Below are 12,368 nucleotides of genomic sequence, written 5' to 3'. Positions count from 1 at the left end.
TTATATAAACATTATATAAATATTCAACACTTCACTTCATCATATTTCATGTAGCTGTTAGTGAAGCTAACAATGAAGCTAAACCTTTACTACTGGATTTTGTGGAACCACCATAAGCATTTGTAAAGACAATACTAAAACAAAAGTGAATCCAGTTCCTGGGTTTTAACTACCAGACATACAGTAGCTGAAATAATACTATGTCAGTGGTGGCGAACCTATGGCACACGTGTCACAGGTGGCACTCAGAGCCCTCTCTGTGGGCACGCGCACCGTCGCCCCAGTCCTAGGCCTTCAGCTGGGTTTTATAAAACCTTTTCACTTTAGGCCTCTGCTGCCATGTACAAAAAAAAAAGGTTTAATCAATCAGTCAATTTCAACTTCTTGCGGGAAAAAAAAAGATCTTGCAAAGTTGGAATTGATTGATTGAACTTTTTAGTCCCACTCAGTCTGCCATTACCACCACAGCCACGCCCACCCAATGGGCCACACCCACCCAATGGGCCACGCCCACCCGGCACCCGATGATGCATAAGTGGGTTTTGGGTTGCAGTTTGGTCTCTAAAAGGTTTGCCATCACTGTACTATGTATTACTTAGCCTTGTGGAAACCTACAAAAATAAGAGGATTTTTAAAAAAATTAACAGTAATATATCCTGGAATAAGACTTGTATATATAAAATTCTAGCTTCCAGGTTGAATAGCTCAGTTAGTGATGGGGGGGGGAATCTTGCAGGCTACTAAGGAGTAGGAAGACATCTTTTTTTCAGCTATTTAGTTAACTGAACACATCTCAAGGGAGAACATGTCAGACTCTGTCACACCAGAGCCCAGGCAGCCCAAGGCTAAATTACTTTAAAACAAGAAATTGGACATTCTAGTTTAGACGCCTAGAGAATGACACAAATAAGGATCACTATCTATCAACTAATGTTACTGGCTAACTATCAAAGAAATGAGCAGTCTGGGCATAGAAAAAGATGAGATAGCAAGAATATAGCTAATCTTTTTCTGGGTTTGACAAGACAAAATGTTAATTATAGCAGAGTCTATGTCTAATCCTATTCATTTTAATGAGGCTTAGTCCTAAATAGGTTGACACTGTATAAGATTACAGTGTTTAATGACATTGTAGGTAGCTATTCTGTCTACATATGGGAACATAGTGACAGGCCTCCTGGATTCAGATCTCTGCCACATAGTTTTGGAAATATTGTGACATTATAAAATAAAATCCTGTGACTAAAACTGCCATCCTGAATTGATTACTTGGTTATCAGCCTAATTATGGTTTGGTTTTCTTAAAGCTCTAGAGAAGGAAATAGAAAGTTAATGGAATGGGTCTATATATCTAGTTTTGATTGAGATAACCTACAGAATCATTTACTCCAAGCAGAATTTGCCAGTCCTGTTGAATCACTCCACAAGCAGACACTCCAAATCCCCTTTCCTTGGGAGCTTGGGGAGAAAAACATGGTGGCCCTGCCTCTCTAGACCAATTTACCCACACTTAAGATTTTGTAAAACTATAAAAACCTGGCCTTCCCTGTTAGCATCTGGGCTTGGGGTGTTGGCTAAATGGGGATGTTTTTAACTGTCTTATAAATAAAACATTGCACTGTAGCATTCTAAACATGCAATATTTTTAAAACTATATTCTTAACTTTACTAACCTGTATACTAATGCAAGTATGTTCAACATAGTGGCAACATCAGGGTGATCGTGACCTGAAGTCTTTTCAAGGTCTTCAAGAGCTTGCTTACAAAGTGGTACTGCAACCTCATATCTACCTTGGGAAGCATACTGAATGACAAGATTATGAAGGGTCCTTAATCGTGCTGGAATCTCATAACCACCCTGTTGGGCAGCTGCTGCTGCACTGCTATGTGGCTGTTGAACTGGAAATAAAATAATCAGAATAAGCCCATTAAATGCTGAGGCAAGGTTAGTTGCCAATCTCCTGGAAGCTCATAAAAATCTGATTGTTCCAGAAGGACTTTGGGACTTGACAGCTATAAATTTCTCAGTGCAGGTACACTGTATATTCATTACAATTTCACCCATCATTTTATATTTTACTGTATGATATATTAATATTGTGGCAATAGCTGCAGCTGTTGGATTTTGTATACCATTTAAAGTAGCCTTGACTATAACTACAGTATTTCATTACAAACCAACTAATCAACCAACCAGCTATAGTTGAATTGACCTTCATTAGTAGCATATACACTAATGTTTTACCTATAAAATATTATATTACACTTAATAATATGACATGCTACTGTTTGAGAATACATCTTTTTGGACACGTTCTGTAAACAAAGTTAAAGTACTTTCATACCGCTTTTCTCTTCAAATTACCCGGTTTTTAAAATGTAGCTCAGCTCATGAAAAAAGAAGAAATGTTAGGGACCCATTCACTAGTAATTGTTAGACAACGCAACGGGGGGGGGGGGGGATGGAAGGAACCAAAAGTTCTCCGCAATTTCAAATTTTGGGTCGAGGCTTACTAACACAAGATTCAGTTTCAGAAATGAAGGGCAGATTCAGGGTATAGCCTTGTAAGTCTAGTAATTATAACTTACTTCCTTGTCCTTGGTCATCTTCATCATTGGGGAATAAATCATCCAATGGCTCTTTGGCAGAATCTGCGTCTTTGTCCTCCTAAAATGTATCCCGAATATTCAGACTGTTAAAATTGCTGAATCAAAATATAAATTCTTTTTTACTTTGGATTGTACGTTGTTTTAATTCTGTTGTTCTTTTTATTGTGAAAATGTAACCACCAACAGTTGTTACGATTGAGGTAAGATAAAAATCAAATCAAATCAATAAAATGTATAGCACATATAGCATACTTAGATTAGAAGGTGCATTTGGGAAAGTAGAAATTAACTGGTTTTAAAGATATAACTGTACTTCCTTAATTTCTGGCCTGTCCTTTGGCTTCCAACTCGAAGTCAAGTAAATACTGGACTCAAAAGAAGCTGCATTATAAAAATATTACAAAATTACACATTTTTTTGGAATTCAATATATAAGCAAGATTCATGTCATGTACAAAGATTATAGTCTTTGTCCATACTTACAGAGATTAAAGAAATTAAATCTGCTTTAAAAATTATAAATATTTTCAGAGTAACATTCATTCACAGAAAGGAATTTAAAGAAAATCATGTAATTTATCTGAAGCTACTTACTGAAGGTGATATATCATCATCATATTTTTTTAACTGATTCATGAATTCAAGGTGCTTCTTTTCTTCTTCTAGCTGAGCCACAGACTGTTCACTTTTTTGTAATTTCTGCTGGGTATTAGCAAGTTCATCTCTTAGCCACTGGTTTTCTTGACATAGCCTACGAACCTGGGCACGTAATTTCTGCTTCTCTGATTCTACAGCATTTAAGTGGTTTGACAAAGCCATCATCACCTAGAATGCACCAAAAATTGTTATTTGTTTGATTCAGAATTCTAGCAGTTAAACTTTTTGTAAAACAATGAGGAAACACATGTTGATTAGACAGACAGACAGGCGATAGATAGTTAGAGAGAGAGAAAAACAGACAGACAGACAATAGCCACCAACCAATATATTAAAGAGCTGACTTCATTGAAAACAAAACATGGAAAGCCATGATATAGGAAACAAAGCATAAATATTATCTAAGAAGAATAAAAATGCCTTAAAGTCTAAAACATTTATAAGACATTTATTATTAATGTATTTATGACATTCACCAGAGGTCAGTGTATAGAGCAGGATATTAAAAATAGATCATTTATGATAAAAATGATAAATTTAATAAAAATACTTTAAGAATAATATATTAAATTTCTATCTTTTGAAAAATAGACTACCATATGAAGTAGACATGTCAAGACTCTAGAAACATGAGTTTGTGTATATGTAAGTGTGTATAGGTAAAACTGTATATTGATTAGTGACAAATAAGATATAGCAAAAAATAAAAACTAGATGCAATGTGGGAAACCTAGAACAAAATTAAATTGTAAATTAATAAAATCAGAAAATAAAGTAATTTCCTTCATAGGAATGTCAATTCATTTTTTTAAATTCTCCTAGTGATGTTAGGGTTTGGCCTGACACTAAGGAACAAATAAGACTGTCCTAAAGGCAGATGAAAACAGAGTGTAAATTATTGTAAAAACTGCACTGAAAGAGTATGTGTGCTGAAGTCACAGATTTCTCCAAAGCACAGAGACAAATTATATATTGATCATGTACAATCATATTTATTGAATTAAAATACCAACTTTCCACCTTGATTTTGAATATCAGAGATTAAATAAAGCTATTTTTATGCATTTTATTTACCTGAGCTTCACTTAGTCCCAATTCTAGCATTTCTAAAGACTTTCGAATCATGTTTGATTTTTCTTCCACCAGATTGGTCTCGTCATCTTTCTTCAAACATTTTAGTGTCTCAAGTAAACTCTGTAAGATGGAATTGTGCTCATTCTTCAAGGCTTCTAGGCCTTGAATCACTTGTTTAGTCTTGGAAATAATCTCATCCTGAGTGAGCTTTTCCAATTTGTCTTCTTTTAGATACACCATTGTGGACATGTTGTCATACATTCTAGGAAAAAAAGTTTCAGAGATATTATTTAAATGCTATCTAAATACATTGTTTCAATATTAAAGTTTTAGCTCACATACCCATAATGCAACTTATTTACTAATAATTATGCCCAACAGCATTTATTTTCTGGAAACCATCACAATGATATGTGGCGTTCATCTTCCCTTAAACCAGACATGTCAAACACAAGGCCTGCAGGCTCGATGTGGCCCGCTATGTGGTTCAATCCGGCCCGGGGACTTGCTCTGGAAAGAGCGAAGGACCGGCCCGCCGCAACTCGGCCCAGCCCAGGCCGACCAGGCGCTGATCTACAACCTGGTTGCGTCCATCAAAGCCAGAACGTGCTCAGCGTTAAATCCATGGGGCAGCCCTGCACCGCTCCCTGGGTGCGTGCGCAAGCGGAGTCCGGTGTCCCTGCTGGCTGTCTTGTCTCGCAGGCTGACTTCACCAGGATGCTGGCACTGACTGTCTCCTGTGCGCACACCCGGGGGGCAGGACAGAGGCGGCAGGGCAGCTCTTTGCTGGTTCCAGTGGATCTTAGGCTGGCTTTGATGGATGCAACCAGGTTGTAGATCAGCGCCACCCCCCCACCAGCACCTCCAGCCTCGAAGCATCCCTTTCAATGGGACCGCCCCCGCCCGCCCACATGGTATAGGAATGGCCGGCAGCAGCATATTAGTGCTGGCAATCTCTCCCCCCAACCCCCCTTCCTGAGTGCGGGGGAAGGAAAAAGATGAGAAGGCGAAGGAAGGAACTAGGGAGAGAGGGAGGGAAAAAGGAAGGAACAGAGGAAGGAAGGAACAGAGGGAGGAAGGAATGGGGGGTGGGAGGAAGGAAGGAAGGAAGGAACAGAGGAAGGGAGGGAGGGTGGGAGGGACCATGTCCCAGCGCTCGCCCCAGTTCCATTCTCTGCCAGAGACCCTCAGATCTGCCCCAGTCCTGCCCAGGCACTCCTGAAGCAAGTGATGTCAAACTGCCACACCCACCCTGTGGACCACGCCCACCCCAGCCACACCCACCAGTAGGCCACACCCATCCCAGCCACACCACCCGGCTCCCCGAAGGCAACCACAATGCTGATGTGGCCCTCAATGAAATTGAGTTTGACATCCCTGCCTTAAACTCAGAGCAGAGAGACTATTGTTACATTATGTCATGTCCCTATGTAAGGAGCTTCACATGACTTTCACCCCTCTTGGGGATGGGAAAATTTCTCTATTTTCATACAATGTACATCCTATGTGATGTTTGTGTTTGCTTATTCTGTGGAACTAAATGGTTTATGGCACTGTATATTAAAGGTAGACTGTATATCATTCTGATAATTTCTAGATATCACCTTTTACAACCACTGAGCACCAGGACTTGGATATCTCTTAAAGCTAATAAAATTATATGATCCTAAAACTCATGAAAGGAAAAATTCATGAGTTCAATCTCCAGTAGAGGATTACAGAAATGTTACAGAATAATATCTAGCTACCTATATTTCACAAGCCCCAAATAAGATGATCCAATCATGTAATACCTGTTTGTGGTGGTTTATATACAATATTCTCTGGAAAACTCACAAACATGAAAGCATAGTATCAAAAGACATTTCATGGTTCTATTAATTATATATTGAATAGTGAATAGGATTCCAGTTGTAAGCAGAAGATAAATAAGCATATCAATGTAAAGTGCTCAACAAATAATTCCACAGGCAGCGATGCAGCTCTGACATTTAAAATAGGTAATCCTTGACTTATGACAGAAATTGGCATCAGAAATTCCATTGCTAAGCAATGTGGTCACTTAGCAATGACAATCCTTACAGTTCTGATTACTGTCATGAACTGAATTCCATAATCATTAGGCAAGGCAACTTCCTGCCACTTCCCACAACCAGTCAATTCCAACCTGGCAGGAAGGTAATGGCTGCTGCCACACGGGGGAAGAAAGAAGAGAGGATGTGGGAAAGAATTAAGGAGGTTGCATGACAGGCACACACAGGTCAGAGAGAGAGTGTGAGGGGCATGAGTTGGAGAGGATGCACGAGGGAGAACTAGAGTAGAGAACCTGCGTGAGTCAGGGAGGTTCGAAGAGGATGCACAAGAGGTGTCATGCAGGTCAGGGAAAGTGTATGAGTGTGCATGAGAAGTGCGGTGGAGGGTCATGGAGGGTACGTGAGAGGTGCAGGTTGGGGAGAATGTATGGAGGTGCACATATGGCCGAAACAAAGCAAATGCAGAGTGGCTGGGGAAGGGTGCACGGATGGAAAAGGCTTATTCAAGCACCTTGCAATTTTCCCTGTTTGGCTTCCCCATTGACTTTCTGAGGAAGCCAGAAAAGAAATTGCAAATGGTGATTGCATGATCACGGGGTACTTGGCATCCAGCCATGTACTGTCTGAAATCTTTTCTTTTTTTTATCTTTCAATGGAAAAAATAGGTAGAAGAAAGGCACATCAGCAGCAATTATTGGACTTAGCTCTATTCGTTACTTTTCTCAAGAGTTTGGACATAGGGAAATGAGTGGCTGTCCTGTCTCTCAATCCTGTCATAGCCATGCTTTGTTGCTCCTATTTCTGGTCCAGTTTTTTCCTTGTCACATAGACTGGCTCACATCATACAGAATAAAAGAATTATAATTGCCATACTGCTAACATATGCTCTAAATTCCAAGTAACCTCATATATTTTCATGGAATGGTGACTTTAAAATCAGAATTTTAGACTATCATTTGATACTCCTAGCATAAGCCTCCATAATCTCCGTAATTGGTACACACTATAAAACTATTAGTTATCAATTCAGTATTGAGAAATGTAATATAATCCATGTTCTCATAGTATTTACTTTCTCAGTAAGCAGCCCTTTTTATCTCTGAAAAGATTTTATCCTCTCAGGTTTTAAAATTCTGGGTCTTAATCTAGTTTAACTTTGTTGCTCTTTTTATTACAATTTACTTGCTTTGCTGGTAAGTATCTATGTTATTGTTATATTTGACTGTAAACCCGGAAATAAATTGGCTAAACAGCATATTCAATTATATGAAATAAATTAGTAAGCTAAACCCAACAATACTTATAATGCCAAGGTACCAAACACTGGGTGAAGCTTGTCATTCCCAAATCTGACCCAGGAAAAGAATAAGCAGCTGAACCCGCCATGTAACTCCCCTCACTCCCAGAATCAATTATGTTTATAAATATTTTAAAACATTGAAACTTCAAGATATCTACTTCTTGTGTTCAATCAGTTTATCTTGACAAATCTTAAAAATATCTAAACCAGAAATTTCCAAACTTTCATCATTCACCATGCTACCATATGTATAGTAACAGCCTAGATTTATTTATTTATTTATTTATCTGAATTTGTATACCGCTCTATCTCCCTCACAGGACTCAGGGCGGTGGACAAGCGATAATAAAAATCACAATAAATATACTCAAATTTCTATTCTAAAATCAAATTAAATAAAAGGCCTGCTCTAAAATACCCTATATAAGACCTTTACTAAAACATAATTAAAGATCACCAACAGTTCCATTTAGTAAGCAGTAAAATATCCCACAGTGCTCTATGATTTTGCTGCAATGTCCCAGCGTACCGCAGCATACTGCTTGGGAACCATGGGCCTAAATGCAGCTTCTATGTTTGATGATTCTCCACATTTTTCAGGAAAAGAACTTTTCTCATTACTTCCTTTCTTGTTTTCTATTTTTAACTACTGCCTTTTTTCATGTTCTACAGCAGCTATTAACAAATCAGATACCATCCAGATGATTTGGCCATCCTCGTTGGGACGAAAAAGCTGATATCCAAAGTACCAAAAATCTAATATTGAAAAACATTTTATTTATTCATCAATCTTGTATGCTGCCCATCTCACTGAAGGCATTTTTTTAAAAAACTTATTTTACTTTAGAGTAGATGAGAAATCAAATTTGCAAACACCAATTCATTTTTTTTAATTTATTCTTTGTAAAAGCAACACATCTGTACACATCAATACATGAAAAAATACCTAGACACCGAATACTATTGGCACACAACTTATCACTCTCCTTGGTATTATTCTGCAATAGGTTCTATATTCTTTTCTTCCCAGACAACTACTGTATAGGTAGATCTCATTTACCAATTGATTCATTCAGGAAGAGTTCAGTGTTAAAACGGTACTGAAAAAATAACTTTACAACCAATGTCCCTCAGTTACATGATCACCATTACAGTCAATATACATTGTCCTGTGACTGACCCACTGTCCCCCCCCACACACACACACACTTGCAGAGTAGAGAGACTGGAGAGGAAGGGATTATAAGAGAATAAACAGGGACCCAAAGGGGAATAGAACAGGCTCTTTGCCTAGCACAATTGCTGCTGGCTCCACCGCATTCCTTCCAATGTGCATTCCTTCACTGTGTGCTTGTTTACTCTCTTATCACTTCTTCTCCAATTAATTAATTATAAACAATAATTCCTTACTGCTAATTATCCCATTACCGGAGAGAACACTCCAAAGAGAGGGGGAAAAGGGAAGCTGAAGTAAAATCATTAGGAGGCAAACAAATGTCAAAGATGTTAAATTGATTACAGTAGTCTTGTCAGTTAAGGGCAGCTGCTGCAAGCTAGCTATTGTGGTACCACAGAGAGCATCCCACAGGGCAGGGGAATGGGTAAAAAGAAAGCAGTCCCATGATTTCCCACATAGCAATCGCTTTGCTTAACAATAGACTGCTGGTTCCAACTGGGGGTCAGTAAATAAGAACTAATGGTAGTAGATTTTTGCAAGACATAAAAAAGTAAATCACTATGCTAATTCATGTATTTATCACTATTTTTCAACAGTTATAGCATAGATGAAGTATTATACAGTTAGCTTTAATGTTTTAAACAGATTAACTTACTGAACTATCATACACTATCATGCTTTTGAAATATCTATTTATGCTACATCATGCTTATGAGATATCAACAAATATCATGTTTCACACTAAGGCAGAAGTCCATGCATTTTCAGGATGGAGTCCACAGTTGGCCTTTTGAGTTGTTCTAAAAAATCAACAGCAGAATGTTACCTTAAAATTACATTTAATTTGGCATGCAGCTCTGAAGCCCCGAGTTGTTCCAACTCTACATATGATAAATTATTTACAAACTGCAATAGCTGATTTGATAAATATGTGGATAAAACCCAATTTATAGTTTAGAGTGATGTGTGCATCCAATTGATTCAAATACTTAAAAAGTCAGAGGAGCTAATCCCATTACTAAACTGAATTCAAAGTCTTCATACGGTTTATCTTGGAGTATGTAGCCTCTTTAAATCAAATTTCCCTTTAACTCAAACTTTCTTGCATGGAATGTAATCCCAGTTTACTCTAAATGATGATCTCAGATACCGGCTGGTAAATAAAGATTAAACTAATTTCCCAGTTAGAATCTGATTCACTATCTGTGCATGAACTCATCATTTAAGAAATGGAGATAGTGAAGTAAGGAAGCAGGAGAGGCTTCTTTTAGCTTAATTGAGGATTATTATGCATGAAACAAACTCTTGTGCAAAATCTTAAAATAATCAAATATTCCCAATAGTCAGATTTGCAGTATTCCCATAAAAGTGAAAAAGAAAATTCCTGCAGATTCCTTTCAGAATTAGATAGTTCTGATTATTTTCTGAAAGCCCACCAGATTATTTTGTCAGTCTAGCATAGCTATTCTTGTGAAATCTCTCTTTCCTAAACATTCTTGATTGCTCAAACTGAAGACTTTGGGGCTGTTGGCAAATAGGTTAACTGGAGTCTGAATCACTTCCTACACAAAACTCACAGAGAAATATACTTTTTTATAGGACAATACATAGCTGAATAAATATGTACATTTTTTAAAATTTTACAGAAACCATCATGTCATGCAGAACTAAGTCTGAATTACAATAACACTATCCAAATTAGGCACAATTTAAGTAGCAGTGTGCAATGATTTTAGGCTGAAGCCACATTCAAACTTCAGTAATATGTTAAGAACTATACCAAAAAATTAGGATGTGGTAAAAGAGGAAAATGAGCACAATGAAAGAGAAAGTGAAAGTGAACAAGGTTAAGTCTATGGACAACCAAAATTTTCCAAGAAGACTACTCTGAAAGCTTTATCACAAGGCTAACATCCTTTATAGAATCTTCCATTTCTATGGAAAAAAATATTTTTCACAGTTATAGTCCATCACAATCAAAAAAACTATTAGCAGTTTACATAAAACATATATGGTGCAAGCTTCCATAAAAAAGACAAAAACACCCATTATAAAAACACAAATAATAAAATAAATGTGAAAGATGGCGTGGTAAAATCAGACAAAGGTTCTTGGAAACAACTCCATCTTTAGAAGCTTCTAAATAACTCCATCTTTAGAAGGAGACTGAGAGACTGCTTGATAGGGTTGGCATTGCTACTGAAAAGTAATGCCTCCTCATCTCACCTCCCCAAGTCTCCTAAAAATGTGAGATCAATAATTTATCCCTGTTGTATCTGATGAAATTATTCTAAATCATATAGCTATACACTACCAAAAACAAATTTGTTAAGCAACAGACCTGTTAAGATCTAAAGCAATGCAATTTAAGAGATAGATTACTTTCAAATACATGAAAGGTGAAGTCTGTCCTAATTACATAATGCAATTATATATGCAATTGGCAATATGCATGGAATTCTTTTTAGGTATTTTATGCATTTAAATTATGTTACAGTATGTATTTAATGCATTTAAAGAATTTCAGAAGCAGTCATAGAAGAAGATCTTCTCCATGGTGGCTCCCTCCCTGCGGAACAACATCCCTGCAGAGATAAGATTGGTCCCCACTTTGACACTCTTTTGTAAGGCCCAGAAGACCTGGTTTTCCAATGGGCCTGGGGACACCAGAGTGGGATGGAGCTCATCAAATGGCTTGGCTGTTGTTGCCAGAGGGGCTAGGGATTATTGCTTTTTTATTGTTTTTTTTATATTGGGTTTTTATCCTTGTAAACTGCATAGAGTGAGAGTGTGTTAGGCAGCCATATAAATTTTCTTAAATAAATTCATATATCAGCCTTGTAAAGTCCTCAACTTAGAACAATGTGTTTAGTGACCGTTCAAAGTTACAACGGCACTGAAAACTGACTTATGACCATTTTTCATACTTATGACCGTTCCACGTGATCAAAATTTGAATGCTTGGCAACTGACTTATATTTATGACAGTTGCAGTGTCCCGAGGTTATGTGATCATCTTTTGCAACCTTCTGACAAGCAAAGTCAATGGGGAAGCCAAATTAAGTTAATAACCGTGTTATTAACTTAAGTGCAGTGATTCACTTAACAACTGTGGCAAGAAAGATCATAAAATGGGGCAAAATTCACTTAACAAATGTCTCACTTAGTAATATAAATTTTGGTCTCAACTATGCTTGTAAGTCTAGGACTACCTGTATAGCCAGTATTAAATATTACAAATGGCATCCAAGGCTGAAAAGAAGCTGTTTACAAAGTAGCTTTAAATGTCACAATCCTAATCTTTATAATACGCTAGTTACAATTTTGTCTAGTTATAATTTTTCCAGCTTTTAAATTAAAAAAGCTTACTTATATTACCTATAATAAAACAAGAAAGACTAGAATGTTTATTACATAATTTGAAAATAGTTAAAGGGAAAAAAATTCTTCCAGTGAATCAGTGGCTGTGCAACAACAACAACAGCAACAGCAACAACAACAACAACAACAACAACAA

The 12,368-nt window shown here is 37.2% G+C and overlaps 1 protein-coding gene across 1 annotated transcript in view; it reads right to left on the bottom strand.

The window, feature by feature from the left end:
- KLC1 (kinesin light chain 1) overlaps positions 1–4,603 on the bottom strand; it is a 33,018-nt gene extending 28,415 nt beyond the window's left edge. The window contains exons 1-4 of the mRNA XM_015813237.1: positions 4,342–4,603; positions 3,205–3,435; positions 2,590–2,668; positions 1,674–1,899 (exon numbers count right to left, since the gene is read on the bottom strand). Coding sequence (XP_015668723.1) covers positions 1,674–1,899; positions 2,590–2,668; positions 3,205–3,435; positions 4,342–4,602 — 797 coding nt within the window. The 5' untranslated portion in view covers position 4,603. The remainder of the gene's footprint in view (positions 1–1,673; positions 1,900–2,589; positions 2,669–3,204; positions 3,436–4,341) is intronic.
- Between the last annotated feature and the right edge of the window lie 7,765 nt (positions 4,604–12,368).

Source organism: Protobothrops mucrosquamatus, unplaced genomic scaffold (genome assembly GCF_001527695.2).
Source record: "Protobothrops mucrosquamatus isolate PMUCROS unplaced genomic scaffold, P.Mucros_1.0 scaffold145, whole genome shotgun sequence".
NCBI lineage: Eukaryota > Metazoa > Chordata > Lepidosauria > Squamata > Viperidae > Protobothrops > Protobothrops mucrosquamatus.
The sequence above is the reverse complement of the archived record's forward strand: the minus strand, read 5'-3'. Positions and strand labels throughout refer to the sequence as shown.